Below are 17,393 nucleotides of genomic sequence, written 5' to 3' on the forward strand. Positions count from 1 at the left end.
GAGAGAAAACGTTTTGATTGTCCAGTTGTCGAAATTAACATTCTTCGTCGAGTGTTCGAACATTTAAGTGTGTGTGTGTGTTTGTTTGTTAATCAAATATTTGGATTAACGTTTTCTACGATGATGATCAAAATCATTGAGTTTAAATTAATGGGTTTAAAAGCATCATAGCCTGAGCAACCCTTTTTTGTATCGAACGAATTATCACTGAGTACTAACAGCGATTATCGTTTCATTTGTACGAAGGTAGATGAGTTTTTTTGTTTTGTTTTGTTTTGTTTGTTGATTTCTTTTTTTTTTTTTTTTTTGTAACATAGTTTTGGTGATTTTTGATATCGTCTCAAATGAAATTTATTCTGATGGTTTATAAGCGCTATAAGCTAAATCGGATCCAGCTGATCTTGCCCAACCATGATGATCAGCATGATCGGCTTCGTAATGAGAATGACTGTGAACCGGATGAGCTACTACTTCGTAACTTTGTTGCTTGTTAGCCAAAAGTTTTTGAAGTCCGACAATAACACTGATAATAAGAGCAATCTTGCCAATTACGAGTGCTTTGAATGCTAACAATGCAAGACCACCTAAAAGTAACGGAAGCAAAATGGCTGCTTTTGCTTTGAGCAATAACAAAATTGGCAAAAGGGATTTCACGATTTTCTTCTTCTTTCCACGAGCTGTAAAAATCAAGATTTATCATTTGTTAATGAAAATTTTCTATCTTTATGTATGGAATGTTTATAAATATTTTTCAATTATCGATTTGAAAATGATTTTATGTATTGTAATATAATAAATTACCTTCATCGAATGAACGTGAGAATTCTTCTGGAAGACTGAGTTCAATGGTATGCGTAGAAAGAAATTTGGATGCTCTTTCAACGATAGCTTGATCTATCGCAGCTTCTTTTGCTTCGGTTTCGCTGGGTAATGAACTTTCAATATCGTTGTAAGATCTCGCGTTATCAGCACGGCTGTAAAAAGAACAAAAAAAAAAAACAAGATTAAAAATATTAAAACGTCGTAATACTTTCGATTAAAAATATCAATGACGATTGATACATAATGAAATTCATGTAACACGTTATCAATCTTGCCCTCCACCCCCCCCCCGCCCCGAATAATTTTCATTAAAACATTTACAAAAAAAAAAAAAAATGAAGTATCGATAATACAATCCAATTCATAACTTTTCGTATTACACGATAGTAAAAAAAAGAAAAAAGCACCGAAACTTTATTTAAAAAAAAGAAGAAAATCTTTTACCTATTGCTCTTAGCTTCGTCGGTCTGTACAATCCTGAGTCCATCGATAACATTGATGTCAACTGTTTTGGCAGCCCTATCGACGAATCGTAATGCCTTTAATTTAAGACAAACCGATAGATCCGATTCACCGGAACATGATGCGTAAACGTCTAAAGCTTCTTCAAGAATCGATGGACCTTGTTGTGTCACATCCTGTGTCGTTGCAGTTGGTGCACCATAGACTACTACTACCGTCAAAAATGCTCCAAGAATGATCGAACCGAAAATCCTCGACATCTTCTATGATAATTTATATATTTTTTTCTCCCGAACAAGTCGTTATATCAAATTACAAACCAACCAACCAACTCAATCCAACAAACAACAATAACACCGAGAAACAAGAATTGTTCGCGACGAGTTATCAGTGTTTTCCCTTTTTTTTTTTTTTTAATTCAATCTGGTGGTTCCAAGATTCTATCTTATTATTATTATTAATTATTACAAATATGTGGAGTATATCAAACCCGTATAAAAATGTCTCGAAAGATGTTCGAACAACTACGACGATCGTATCGACACTGCCCGAAAGAATCACGATTGCTGCCTTTTATCCTCGTCGCGAAAGGGGTCCGCGTACGTCTTTGAAATTTTGATGGCCCCCACTGAGGACCCCCCCCTCGTACACCTTGCCACAGGCCGCCCGCCACCACCACAGACCACCGTACCGCCACCGGGTACCTCTCTACCTCCACCTTTACCCACTGTACCTGTGACGACTTTACAACCCATTCGAGCTATTGGTGTTCTCCTCCTCGAGGCGCTCTCAACCGAATATCCTCTCTGTTCGGATCACTTTTTAAACTCACCTCTACCAACTGTTTCAACCATCTTCTTCATCTTCATCTTTTTCATCTTCAATTTGCCTCGTACTTATTCACTTCTTATTTTACACATTTTGCAGTGTGCATACTCATTTAGCTCCTCGTTTGTGCACACAAGAATTATTTTTATCTTTCTTTAACTTACAGAAGAGAAACCTGTGAATATGATAATATGAGTGAGAGAGAGAGAGAGAGAGAGATAGGGGAAAGGAGAAAGGGTAAAGGAGAAAGAGGAGGAGCAAAGAAAAAGTATTCGTGCCCACGCATCATCGAGTTTCTTCTTCTTCTTCTTTTTCTTCTTTTTTTTTTTTTTTTTTTTTTTTTTCTTCTTTTTTTCTTCCCAACTCGAATACACGGTGTCTCGTCGAATCTGAAGGTAAGAGACTAAGCGACGCGGCTGGCAGGTCAAAGGCACCGAAAGATATCGAAACGATACAACCGTGAACACTTGCCAATCCTCCTCAGGCATTTCCGGTAAGAGTTCAACCCGTCACTAGTTGTACAATGTTCACTAACAACTCAACAATACGATTTATGAAAGAGTATGATAATCATAAGTTCCTTTTTTTGTATTAGAAACCAGATTAGATTTGTTCGAAGTTATTACTTTTCTAATTATTGTATCTCTATATGTGTGTGTGTGTGTGTGTTAAGTTTACTTGTAATTTTTATTAAAATAATATAGAATTGTATGATACCTTTTTTTTTTTTTTGAAAATTATCTAATTGTTTATTCAATTTTTATTAATTTGATTAATAATAGTATTAATTAAACAAATTAACCCTTTGTTTTTATCTTTTTTTTCTATTCCTTTATACTTTGCAGAAGATAAAACAGACTTGATGAATAAATAAATAAATAAATAAATAAATATAAAAGATTCGTCCAATTAGGAATATAAAATTGTTGAGATGATTATTATTTTTTTTTTTTTTTGGTTTTTGTATTTTTACCGATAGAATATAACGCACGAGCGTACACTTTGGGATAAAGCGGAGAAAGCACATTTTCATCATAGCGTTTCACTGATCATCCCGTTCGTTTTATTACATCCTTAAAAAAAAAAAAAAAAGAAAAAAAAAGGAAAGAAGAGATTTCGTCAGACGACGAAGAAGAAGACGATGACCTGTCTTCGTATCGATATATCGATGAGGTACCGTTCCAAAATGAGACCATAGTTTCTCACAATAATTCTCAATCTATCCTGAGAATTTGAACCTTTATCTTTTTTCTCTTTAAATTCAAACGAATAAAAATTTGTCAAATACTAATCTAAAAATTAGTAGGCTAGGACCAAATGAAATTCCAAAGTTATACAACAAATTCATAAAATATGGAAATATATACCAATTTAATCCTTTACCCCATAAAGTGGGTCATCAAATAAAGATATAAATTCACGTTTAATTAAATGAATTTTTCTAATAACTGTAATTCGCGATTAGAAGATAGGAAGGGGCTTCAGGGTGGGGCCAAGGATTTCGACATTCCATTTAATTAATTTAATATTAATATTAATAAGAATTTAATATTAATAGAAACCCTGACAACCTTGACCGATATAATAATTCTCTAATTTTTTAAAATAACCAGGATTCAATTCAATGCTACAAATGAATTTCAATTTTGATTATCATCTTTGTAAAGTTAATTATATATATATACAAATATTATTATTTTACATTTTTGTTCATAATGACACAAATAATTCAACGTAGAATAATGTGCGTTTGAAATGAATATAATATATTCATCATTGATGATTGTGTGTGTATGTGTGTGTGTGTGTGTGTATTGCGCGAAACGTTTAACGGTTTTTCATGGAATGTAAAGCGCGCGCGTGTACACGCGAGCACACACATAAGTTGGGACCACGCCAAAGAAGACCTCACTTCGAGAATGAGAGCCGCGCCCGCTTCTCGCCCATGACCTCCAAACGCTTTCTCACCTGTTTTTTTATTTTTTTTTATTTTTTTCATTTTTTTTTTTTCCTATTTCATCTTCTTCTCTAATTCGTTTCTTAAGTTTTTAAAAATAGCCTTGTAAAATATGAATGGACATTAGAATTGATGATGGGCTAGAAAATAGTATATATTAATGTATAATAACGGAACTAAATTTGTATAAAAAGAGAGAGAGAGAGAGAGAGAGAGAGAGAGAGAGAAATATAATCTCTAACGTTTTTATTACCAACTTTCTCTGGTTATTCGTAGATATTTTTTAATCCTCTAAATAATTTCTAATTTTTTTGAAATGTTTAACCGACGAAGTTCTAAAACTAATTAGTATTATAATATAACGATCTCGATATCCGATGTCACTCGTATTTATTATTGAATTGTTTTTTATTATTATTTAATTTTTAATTGTAGAGAAATTTCTATCATCGTAGGATGTCTTTAAGATATAATTAAACTTTCGATTCTTTAACTATTTCCGATGAATCGGATAATTAGACTCAGTATCGTATGATATTGTCTCAACTAGGTAAAATAATAAATATATCATAATTGTACCATTATTAAAATAAAATTAATGATATACATTAAATAAATTAGATCCGGACGATATTTTCTCGTGTCATCCATTTTCCCCCCCCCCCCACACACACACATATATTTTTTCTTTTTTTTAATTATTATATTCCATTCTTAAATTCCATTTTCAAAAGAAGTCAAATAATTTCATTTAAGATGGTTTAATTGAAAACAACAAATTTGTTGAAATGCACACGCATAGAAAATAAAAAATAAAATGTGTTTAAAAAGAAAAAAAAGAAGAAGCTAATTTCGAAGATGTCAATCCAGTGGTGAGGAATACTCGATGTGTGTAAACTTGGTAATGGAACACTTTCCTCTCTACTACGCCGGTGAGAGTGAACTCGAGCGAGGATCGAGGTCAGGTCAAGGCCCCCACGTAGCGAGGCCTCCGTTTTACCTTCTCGGATCTTCATCTTTCCCTTCTCTTTCTCTCTCTCTCTCTCTCTCTCTCTCTCTCTCTCTCTCTATCTCTCTTTCTCTCTTTCTTCGTATATTCTTATTTTTCATTCTTCCCCTTTCCATTTGGTTTCCTCTTGCCGTCGTCTTTCATCTGCACGCTAAGTAAGAAAGAACTTTCGCGTGCAGATGACGAAGACGCTTGTTGCTTCTGCGTTATGTTATATCCATGAACGAAATGGAAGTAAGGATGGGGTGTACGCAAATACGTATGAATGACTATAATAAAAATACTAAGATATATCGTGATTAAGAAAAAAAAAAGAAAAAAAAAAGATCAAAAGATGATGACGATGAAAAAAAAAAATTATGAGACATTTAAATCGAAATATGCGAATTTTGGAAATTTAAATTGCACATATATTTATGTATTATAATAATATATGTAATTATAAATGCCATATTATAATAATCAAAAAATATATATTATATATGGAATAGAGTATTTTTTTTTTTTTTAATTTTTAATTTAACTATGTTAATTAAAAGCGAATTTTATAAATTTCATATAGCATATGTCAAATTTCTTTTCAAATATTTTATGCAAACATTATCGACGTTTTTATTATATTTTACAATCCAAAGAATTTAGGATAGTCGTTAATTAATATAAAATAATATTAACACGTGTTATCGTACATATTTCAAATATAACATTAATGATATTTTATTAATCATAAATATCTCGTGAAATTTTTTCCATAGTATTAAATAAAAAAGGTTTTCATTGTATAAAAAAAAACACACACACACACACATTAAAGATTTCACATACATATATTATAAAAAAAAAAAGAAATTTAAAAAATAATATATAAAAACGAAGATTTAGTCTACCCCATGTGCATATTAAAAACAAAAATGATACTTAAATAATTAATAAATATTAAATTATAAATTATTGATCGTACGTACAATCTCGAGAGTGTATAAAAGGGACAGGGAATTAAAAAAAAAAAAAAACGAATCCTTTCTTGCTAACGAAAAAAAAAATCATCATCATCTTCGTCGTCGTCGTTGTCGTCGTTGAAGTTTCACCGAATAAAGAAACTTCAATCGCCTTATGGTTTTTAAGAGAAGTAGTCGAAGAGCTACTTTCAAAGATGGAACGAGAAAGGGCCTGAGGATGTTAAAAAAGGAGAGAAAGATTATACTTCCGGAAAGAGAGAGAGAGAGAACAAAAAAAAACAGAAAAAAATGAGGGGAAGTTCGATTGGTCCGTAAGTAACGTTTGAAGATCGATGAACTTTAAAGAAAAAGAAGGAAAGATTAACCAATAAACAGAAAGAGAAAGAGAGAAGTATATAGAGAAGTATTAACCAATAAAAAGAAAGAAAGAAAGAAAAAGACAGAGAGAGAAAGAGAGAGTTGCGTCAAGTTAAAAAAGAAGAAAAAAGAAAAAAGAAGAAGAAGAAGAAAATGAAGAAGAAGAAGAAGAAGAAGAAGAAGAAGAAGAAGAAGGTGAAGAGAGAGAGAGAGAGAGGGAAGCAAAGTGAGGCCTCCAACGATGGGTAGAGAGTGTTAGGCGCACCTTGAAAAGAACATAAGACCGCCATGGATGCTGACCATGCTCCTGGACTCGCACTGCTGCTCGGCCTGGTTTACTTATCAACGTGTGTTTCTGTCTCCTACGTATTCCTTCGTCTATATTCGTGTATGATCGTAAAAATGTAGATATATATGTAGATATATGTACATATACGTGTATGTGTGTATGTGGGGACGGATGTGGAGGAGACAGAGACGAACGTAAGGTGCGTGAGTTTCGTACGTTCGTCTTTCCTACTACTTTACCGACTGGTCGCGTAACTCGTATGTAGGTAACGAGTTATTTCTCTCTCTCTCTCTCTCTCTTTCTCTTTCTCTCCCGACCACTTTCTTTCTCTCTCTGTTGCTTGTTTGTCAGCCTTCTTTCATGTTTTCTCAAACGATTATACGAAAGAGAGAGACCAGACCTCACGGAGACGGTGATGTGTTCTTATCCCGCATCGATGTCTCCACGATGTGTTTCTTATCCCAGCATTGATGTCTCCCAAGATTTTCAAGAAAAATGTTTTTCTTTTCATATAGATTTCTTCACGAATGATCAGATTATACTTTATTCGTTTGTTTGTTTAATTTAAAGGATCATTGTTATTTTGAAAATAATTAATATTATTTTTCGTCATGATCTAATTATTTTATAATTATATTATTGATAATTTTGTTAAGTTTTTTATTTTTTTTTTTTTTATACTTAAGTAGCGAAGTAGTATCGGTCAAGACATTATTCGAGAAATTATACTTAATTTATTATGAAGGTATACTATGATAAAATGGTGTTATGTTGAAACAGGGGAAACGGATAATTTGGTAATATTTTAATCATCAATTTTTATCTTATGTTTCAATCGATTTATTCGTTTTTTTTTTTTCTTATTTTTTTTTATCATTTTCTTTTTTCTATTCGAAATATATTATACATGACGTGTTTTACACGAGTGCTACAGACATGAAAATGAATTAATCCGTTATCACTACGCGTGATTGTTATAATAAATATTTGCGAAATGATATTATGATAATCGATGAAATTAAAAAAAAAAAAGGAGGAAATGACGAAGATTAGAAAATAAATTGAACGATTCGAATTAACGTAGGTCAGGAATGAAATTTATATCGACGATGGTTTGTATGCAGGATATGCAAGTTCATGACTCGACCTCGCCCAACCACTAGATCCGTGTCCTCCAGCAGCTACTTGAACAACCTCGTGTCCGTGTTCGTGTCCACCAGATACGAGTTTCTTCAAACCTATGATAGATGCCAAGACGAGTGCTAATTTACTGACGATTAATGCTTTACCAGCCAATAGGGCGAGGGCACCGAGAGCCAATGGTACAAGTGTCCCACCGATCAATAAAGGTATTGCCATGAGTCCACCCATCCTATTTTTTTCCTTCTACCTGTGATAACAAAATAAAAAACATGATATCGCACAAAAAAAGACGAAACAATTTTAATATACATATATATCTTACCTTCTTCGGTGAAACTTCGTTGAAGTTCATCGATGTCATTTAATTTGAGTTTCAACGTATGACTTTTGAAAAATTTAACGATCCTGTCAAAGATCATGCCATTAAGCGCATCTTCCTTGTCATCCAATGCTCTCGGCAAATTAGCTTCGATTTCTTGCAACGATTTTGGTACTTCATCATCTTCATTTTTCACCGAACCTTCCCTTAAAAGGGTAACGCCATTTGCAAGATCAATTTGGGCGCTCCTCGAAACCCTATCCATCGCTGAAAGTAACCTCAATTTCAAACAAGGACTGATATCGGCATCTTCACCGGAACACTCTTTATAAATCTGATAGACGTAACGCATCTCGTTGAAGAAGCTGTTCATGCTAGACCTAGCCGTATCCTCATTCTCGATGGAATTGGTCGTTGGGTTTGCCTCGACCGACCTTGCCATGTTCGTGGCTAACAGGAGGAAACCGATACAGGATAGGAGGACAACACGACTTTGCTCAACGTCTTTCATTTTCTATCGACTCTTTTGGTATTTATCTGCAATGATCAAAAACTATTTTCAACAAACTCGAATTATAAGATATTTATTAACAATTAAAATTAAATCAATCAAAGATTCGAATAAATTCATTGAATATTCTTCGATCTAGGTTATCAAAATTAAAAAAAAAAGAAAAAACAAACAAGCTGTTAAATCAGTAACGTTAATGTAAAATTAAATCAAATTTGTACCCTTTGTTTCACTATTGTATTTTTCCTATTCGTTGAAATTTCGACCGCACAAAGTCGAATAAGAAAATAATAATCAGGATCCTTCCTGTGATTCTTCTCTGTTGTATCTTTTTTATTTCTTCCCCCACTATTCCTCCCACCCACTATTATTATTATTATTATTTCAAAATTGTTAATTCCTTCGTCGTTAATGAATTTCCAAAGAACTTGGATGATTTAGCACAAAAAATAGGAAAAAAGAATAATGGAAAAAGCAGCCGGCTTATTACTTGGACTATAGGCACCGGGATGCGTGTATCTTGAGAGCACACACTACGTGGACTGTACGTAACGGAAGCCCTGCCCTAGCTCTATATATCTGGTTCAGGTGTACCTCCGTACTCGGTTATATTCCCCCCACCTTTTTCAATTCTAAACCCGTACAGACAAACATATAGACAGACATACAGAGAGACAGACTTACCACCATCTAACGCAATACCATTTTTATAGTTTTGCTCGTTGCACCGGAACACGACTCTTATGATACTACTCTAACGAACCTAAGATCACAGAGGGTTGAGGGGAGTGAGGATATTCAACAGAGAGTTATCCTATTCAAGAGAATGTTCAATATACACCATAAAACCTAACCCCCACCATCAGCATCATCACCACCACCACCACCACTATCATCATCACCATAATACACATTCTCTAGTCTTTACTTTAACACGCACGATTAAACCGATCCTCTTCTTCTCTTCACTTCTACTCACTTTAAAAGCTTACCGGTTGAACGGCTCATAAATTCCTCCCCTTACCCACCCCATTCCTACTTTACCTTATAGATCATTCTCTTCTATTCATCTTTCTTCTAAAGTATTTGAATCCCACTTTATGACTGGTCAACGACAATGACTCCACCTACCCAAGCATCTCATTCGCCAAACCCTATTTTTTTGTTCTTTCTTTGTTTTCTTTTTTTTTCTATTTCTATTTGTTCCGATTCGTCGAAAGGGAACGAAAACGAAAGGAGGTAAGTTGTTAACTGTTGTTTACTAGAATCTGTTTTAGATAGTACCGGAGATCCGTATTCCTTTTTTGTGTGTGTGTGTTTTTTTTTTTACAGGATAGAAATATAAAGATAAATAAATAAATAAATAAGCACCATCTTTCTCTCTCTCTCTCTCTCTCTCTCTCTCTCTCTCTCTCTCTCTCTTGTGATGAAAGTAGACATCTATATGGGAATTTATTTGTAAAGCTTTTATTTATCTTACAAACATACATTCTCGATCTCTGACACGGATATGTGTTTCTATTAAATTTCGATTTCAATCGTACAATATAATTTTCTTTCTCCCCCTTTTGATATTTAACATATATATATATATATGTCGAAGAAAAAAAGAAACTAATTAACTGTAGAGAAATATTCAAAGACTTTATCGTATAAAAAGGAAAGAAAAGAAAGAAGAAAAAAAAATAGCCACGTAGAGAAAACGCTTTGTCATGCTCGTTAACTATCGCATTCGTGCATGCATCCAGAAAATTTGATAAACTGTTGTCTGACTTAAAAGCGGATCTAAGGAAAACAACAACAACAACAACAACAAAAAGAAGGAACTTCATTCTGTGCGCGAAAAGTAGACAAATATGCGGAAAGAGGATGCTGAATTAAGGATCCGGGGTAGGAGTGGGGGAGGAAATAAATTGTCCAGAGAAATTTTCAATGTGTTTTCTTCAAAAGGAGTCCTTAGCGTTAATTAACAGACTCGCATACACATACACACATATATATATATATATGCAGATATGCACACATTTAAATATGCATATATGTATGTGTGTGTGTGTGTGTAATATAGTCACGGTTCTTTCGAGTATACTTAAATCTATCTCTCTCTCTTTTCGTAGAACTTCCTCCCTCACACAGAGATCCGTGTACTCCGTTCTGTTGTGATGCGCGCGAGCGAGCATGCGAGTTTGTAAAACTGGGTCGTACCAAGTGAAAACGCACGACGCACGTAAACGAAGATACACGGTTTTGATCCGTGGTAAGAAGAGAAAAGAAAATAATACTCGAGAGTTAATAGTCGAGTTCACGGACTCACGTTGAAACATCAAAAACATTCTTGGTATACATATACATACATACACACACATATATATTTGGACTCGAATGTATGGTGTATATAATTTTCGGCATGGAAATAAGAGATCAACGGTCTACATTATCTCTTACCTGTTTCTCTTCTTTCCTACACGGATATCGCTAACAGGATTTCGTCGTATTATCGATTTCTCAAATGCTATTGCGTGAAAACGATCTCTCCTCCTGTTTCGTTTCGCTTGGCGAAAGCGAGTATAAATATTTTTTTTTTTTATTATTATTTTATTTTTATTATTTTTATTCTTCATCTTCATCTTCTTTTATCTTTTTATTCCCCGTCATTCTTCGAACAAGCGTATATTATTACGAACAAAAATTAAACCTATCGGGATGTTAACGTCGCGGTTTACAATTTAGGTCGGGTTAGTTAATTTAATTATTTTGTTTTTTTGTAAAAAAAAAAAAAAAAGATACAGGCTATCACGTCGACACGTCAATCTTTTTTTTTTTAATAATAAAAGGATCCGATTGCTATAAGGTTAATATTTTTCCTTTCATCTTGTAAAACTTTGTTTTTCATCTTCTTCTTCTTCTTCTTCTTTAGTTTACTTTCTTTCATCTCCATCATTTTTCTTATTTTTTTTTTTTTTTGGAAATCAAATAATATAAACTTGAGAGAGAAATTGTTTCTTCTTTTTTTTTTGGTATGAATAACGAAACTCAAACGATTCTCTCTTTTTAATCATACCTTATATAGGATGAAAAAGAAAAAAATTGTATCCACGTGAAATTGAATTCCATTGTATACAAAATGTGAACACACGCGACACCGTAGCACAGATTCATTTTAATAAACGAAACAAACATAATCGATCTGCATACCTACCTACCTATTTATCCTACTTGCTTAGTATATTGAAAAAATTTCTAATTGTAATTGATCGATAGTTAGAAGAAAATAAAATGTTATGGGAAACGTTGGTAAGTTCATTCAATTGGAATTTTCTGCACAATCGTTGGCTGCCTCCACGTGACCTCGAAAATGCAAACGGTGTTCGTATAAATAGTGGCGTTTCTCGAAGTATGGTCGATCATTCTTGCGAATATCGGACAATCGTGTACATCTGGTAATTACGTTCCTTACCCCTAGTCACCCTCAACCCTTAACAAGTATAAATTCATACTTGTTTTTATTTTTGTTTGTTAATTCTTTTGAGATAGAGTGTGTAATTGTTGTCTGGTCTATTTTGTTGTTGTTTTTTTATGTTCTTTTTTTTTTTTTTTATTACAAAAGAAAGAATCATCGTCATCCGTAATCATCCGTATTGTCATCACATTTATCATTTTTGAACAATCGTATAGATAAATAAATATTGTTTTCTTTTTATCTTTTCTGACATTAATAATACAATTAACGAATAATAATAATAATTATAATAATAATAATAATATTAATAATAATAAATAACAATCTTCGTCTAAACTTACACATATTACATGTAACAACGAGTATTTCACGGAGATACTGGTTACCGATCAGTGTAGCGAACAGTACGCAAAAAAAAGTTGGTGGAAGATATGAGAAGAAAAAAAAAAAGAAAATAGGATAGACAAGGTAAAAAAGAAAGATATTGTAGGACAAGGTAGAAGAAGATTCTTTCTCTTTTTCTCTCTTTTTTTTTTTTTTCATTTTACGATCTTCTAAACTAAATTCATTCATTTAACGAGATCTCATGAAGAAAAAAAAAGAAGTTTAGAAAGGAAAGAATCGATGGAACAAAGAAAAATAATTTAAAAAAAAAAAAACAAACAAACAAACAAATAGAATAAAAATAAAAAGAAGAAAGAAAAGAATACTAAGAGAAATATAAAAAAAAAAAAAAAAGAAAAAAAAACAGAAAATAAAAATTAAATAAAACAATAGTAAGTAGACAGAGTGAGATAACGAAAAGTAAAAGGAGAGGAAAACTAATGGCAAACGTTCGCGACGAAAAAATTGTGAATCCCTGAAAAAAAAAAAAAAAAAATAGGAAATAAAAAGAGGACGATAAAAAGGGGTGAGTTGGAAAGGGTTGGGCTCAGAAAAAAATTAGGAGGGTGTTTTTTTTGTACGAAATCAGTATCAAGCATTAGATTGTTGAGGTTGATGACCACGATAGGCAATGTCATGTGCATCTTGTGGAAGACTTCTGGCCCATCCATGACCACTGCCACCAGAGTAACCACCATAATCACCAGCTCCACCACCACCACCATATCCACCATGTCCACCGTCGTCGTGACTAACAACATGGCTGCTGCTGTGATGGGGATGTGCCACTACTTCGTACGTCACGTGTTTCTGTTGAGAACTCAGTAATTTCTTCAATCCAATGATAGCTGAGATAACCAGTGCTATTTTACCAACTAAAAGAGCTTTTCCTGCTATCAATGCAATTGCACCCAATGCAAGTGGCAACAATGCAGCAGCTTTGAATGCCATTGCCATGAGTATTGGTCCAAGGATTTTCTGTGCCTTCCCTAAAAAATAAAACATTATTATTATAATATTATTTTGTTAAATGAAATGTTTAATTTTTATAGAAATATTTCGTAAATTTTTGATTAGATTATTTTATTTATAAATCGTATAAATTTATTGGCCAATTGAGTTTATTTTGAATGTGTTTTTGAAGTTCATTTGCAGCTTATAAATTATTTTCATTGAAATAATGAGATTAATCTAACATAGAAATTTATATAATCAAATTACATATTGATTGACATAATTAATGAATATTTTTTTCATTGATCATTAATTTTCTCAAAACAACAAAAAATGAACTTGTACCACTTTCAAAATAAACTATTTATATCTATATATATATATATATTAAACCTATTATCGATTGATTAAAAATACTTCAATTACGATAATTGGAAAATATTCCTCCTATAGTTGTTTGATAAATTTAATTCGATTATGATCAAAACGGTAATTCAATGATGATCTTAAAAAGCCTACTTTTCGAACTCTAGTTTATCGTCCTAGTATTTTCACGTGTAATCGGTTGGCTCCATCAGGTGATCAACTAGATTGCAAATACTGTTATTCGGACGAGAATAACTAAAGTCGTAAACATCAATGGTTAGTTTTATGTAACTTCCTTTGCACGAACCAACGAACGAGAATGCTCTCTCACGGTCCTTAACGAGATCTAATCTTTTCTAGTCTTTGGTAAAGAACAGATAGAAATCATGTTCTTCTATACTATAATAAGTTTTGTAAGTTGTAAGTCAAAGTTCACGCGAATCAAGGTCGACGTGTTTCTCATAACTTTGACTGAATTTTACGGGACGAAATAAAATTACAAAAAGAAAAAAGAATTAAATAAAAATTTTGAAAAAAAAAAAGAAAACTACTTAAAGATGAAGATGAAAAAAAGTATGTCAACAATGTTTTCTTCTTCCCTCTCGATTGTATTCTTTTCTGCTTACAGACGATACCCCCACCCAACCCCCAATCGATTCGCAATCCCCCTTCCTCTCTTTCAATATATATATATGTATATATTACATAGAGTTGCCTGAAGGGGAAACGGAACCAGTTTCTCAGTGGGTCAACGTCTGTGACCGGCATCAAACAACTCCCTCTCCTTTCCTCTTGAATCTTTCGAATCGCATGAAGACAAAAAGACAAAGAGGGGAAACTACTAAGATATTCGCGTAATACAGCTGACACCGGTTATCCCGTTCCAACCACAGAATTCTTTACGAATAATAAAAGGATAATTGAATATTCTTAATAGATTATTATACTTATTATAGATCATTTCATTTGAATCTCTCGATACTAAATATATGATAATAATATTTCAAATAAATTTGAAAAGAACGAACGTTTCAATGATTGCGGTTTAATATTGTCTTATTGTTAATTATAAATAAAAAAAAATAAAAAAAATTAAATTAAAAAAAAAAGAAAAAGGAAACAAGTAGAAACAAGTAGAAAGAGAAATGCACGTTCGATCTCGTTTACGTTCAATTTAAATATAGATGAATATTAATCATCTTTTGATAAATAAAATAAATGAAATGTGTATAATAAATGAAATGAAATGAAATGATTTTATTTGACTTACGTTTTTTACCACGAGCTTCGACAGAATTGTCACTGTAATCATCGAGACTACGTCCAGCAGATTCAATGACGCCCAAAATATCGGAACCCTTTAAGTCGACCTTGACCGTATGAGTCCTCAGGAATCTACCTAATCTGTCGAACAGGAGTGTATCCAAATCCGTAGATTCGATAGATCTGCGAATAAAATAAAAATAAAACGATAACGGTTAAAATCGAACTTTACTACTCAATCGAGTTCGTTGAACTCGACCAATTCTTTTTTATTGGTTTGACCACTATATATCTATATCTATATATATATATATATATGTTTGATTAAAGTTAAAACGAATGTCACGATCACGAATGATTCTACTTCGAACAGACCTAGGTGCTCCTTCCTCGGCATTGGAAGTTTTAACGACTGTGATTCCATCGGTCAACGTGATGTCATCCTTGTCCGCCAACATTTTATCGACGTATGCGAAAACCTTGTATTTAATACAACTGATTGATTCTTTCTTAAGACAATCGTTGTATATCGTAGCCATTAGATCGTTCTCACTTCCGTTACTCTTTTCGCTAGTGGGCAATGCCATATTTTGACACGCCATAAAAATAAGGCACAATAATATCGTCACTGATTTTTTCATCGTCATCGTTCCGTTTCTCTCTTTCTATCGAGTTTTCTTCAAAAACCAACTCGATTTCAGCTGGTGGATTGGTGAGGGGTGGAGACGGAACTTTCCCTTTAAATTCCGTCTAATTGCAATAAAAATCCTTCTTCTTCTCCTTCTTCTTCTTCTTCTTCTTGATCCTTTCCTTCTTCAAAAAAAAAAAACTTCCTTGACGATGAACGTTTTATGAGAGAACGAAGGACGTACCTTCCTACAAGTAACGCAGATTCTGTCTCGTGTGTTACGTTTAAAAGAGGTTCCTTTGCTTTTATACCAAAGTATCGCACACGAAAGGGGAGAAGAATCCGTAGGGGCCCACGGTTCGTTCGGGCCATCAGGAGTTCCTCTCTTTTTCTTTCTCTCTCTCTCTCTCTCACTCTCTCTCACTCTCTTTCTCTTGAATACACGTTCTCTCGCTTCCTCCCCTTTCTCCCCACCCGATCTTGCCTCCTTTTGCCTCCTTCCTTCCTTTTCCCTCAATTCCAACCGATGATTCTTTCGTCGATCCCCCACCACCAACACCATAACCATCACCACCACCATAACCATCACCACTACAACCCGATCTTCGCTTCTAAGGATCTTTCGATCATTCCACTACCATCATCAAACTCTAATACCCTATCTTCCATCTTTACTTTTGGCAAACTCTCTCTCTCTCTCTCTCTCTCTTTGTATCTCATAGCAATGTGTTGCTCACTTGGAAAGTGGGGGGGGGTGCTGGGGGGGGGGAATAAAGGAGATCCGAAATGTGCCACACACGCGTTATTGCTGTGTCTCGAGTATGATTTTTTTTTCTTTTCATTATTATTATTATTATTATTATTATTTTCTAGAATATTATATTTCTACGATTTCTATGAAAATTATAAGAAAGACAATGTTTTTCCCTTTTTTTGTAGTAATTGAACATCGTTTAAGATATTTTTTATAAGCACACATATGTATATGTGTGTGTCCGTGTCATTTTACAAATATTTGCCAACCACCTCCCCCCATCCACCTTCTCGTGCGTATTCATCTTGATATCTCTAGGTAAATGTGAAATAAAAAATAAAAAAAGTCGTATTTCTATTCATCCGGCTATTTTCCCTCTGATATACCGGGACACTTACCTACTTCGATGTTTTATTCAACGATACGAGGACAATCTCGACTATTCGACTTATGGTTAAACGCAAACGAACTATGCGATGATCCCGTGCGATCTTTCACACGAAAGTTTAACATACCAACTATATTAAAGTTCCTTCGAAATTATTTGGATAATACAGTAATATAATATAACTACTATATACTATATACATATATACATATTAATCATCATTCTGTTATTATCGTTGATAGTATCACGTTCTAATCGTGAAAAAGAATCAATGATCATTTATTGATTTTTTATTGGAAATCAATCAAATACAATTTATACGTCTGTCTTTTTACTTTCGTTCAAATCAACTATGACGTTTCACCCTTTTTATTTTCAAAATTGCTCCTTCAGACAAATATTATTTTAAAATTATGATAATAATATTTTTGGTCTATAAAACAAAAACAAATTCAATTACCAATAAATTTCTAATTATTATTAATTAAATTATAGAACGTGATATATAATTGAATAATATAATACATAATATATATAATA

At 33.1% G+C, this 17,393-nt stretch overlaps 3 protein-coding genes across 3 annotated transcripts; all 3 read right to left on the reverse strand.

Annotated features, from left to right (window-relative positions):
• Positions 1 to 351: 351 nt before the first annotated feature.
• On the reverse strand, positions 352 to 1,544 carry Osi9 (DUF1676 domain-containing protein Osi9). Its single transcript, XM_015317749.1, has 3 exons — positions 1,267 to 1,544; positions 802 to 974; positions 352 to 677 (listed from the first exon to the last, which is right to left on the reverse strand). The coding sequence occupies exons 1-3, from the start codon at positions 1,542 to 1,544 to the stop codon at positions 352 to 354; spliced, it is 777 nt and encodes a 258-aa protein (XP_015173235.1).
• A 6,237-nt stretch (positions 1,545 to 7,781) lies between these two features.
• LOC107064739 (uncharacterized) lies at positions 7,782 to 8,656 on the reverse strand. The gene is given in 2 exon segments (XM_089177596.1): positions 7,782 to 8,073; positions 8,136 to 8,656. Coding segments are annotated over 2 exon segments (813 nt in total).
• A 4,435-nt stretch (positions 8,657 to 13,091) lies between these two features.
• LOC107064740 (uncharacterized) lies at positions 13,092 to 15,730 on the reverse strand. The gene is made up of 3 exons (XM_015317751.2): positions 15,459 to 15,730; positions 15,091 to 15,266; positions 13,092 to 13,489 (listed from the first exon to the last, which is right to left on the reverse strand). Exons 1-3 carry the CDS (start codon positions 15,728 to 15,730, stop codon positions 13,092 to 13,094), a joined length of 846 nt encoding a protein of 281 aa, XP_015173237.2.
• Positions 15,731 to 17,393: the final 1,663 nt, after the last annotated feature.

Source organism: Polistes dominula, unplaced genomic scaffold, assembly GCF_049000335.1.
Source record: "Polistes dominula isolate Pdom_NZ unplaced genomic scaffold, Pdom_raw_medaka contig_24, whole genome shotgun sequence".
In the NCBI taxonomy this organism is placed as follows: domain Eukaryota; kingdom Metazoa; phylum Arthropoda; class Insecta; order Hymenoptera; family Vespidae; genus Polistes; species Polistes dominula.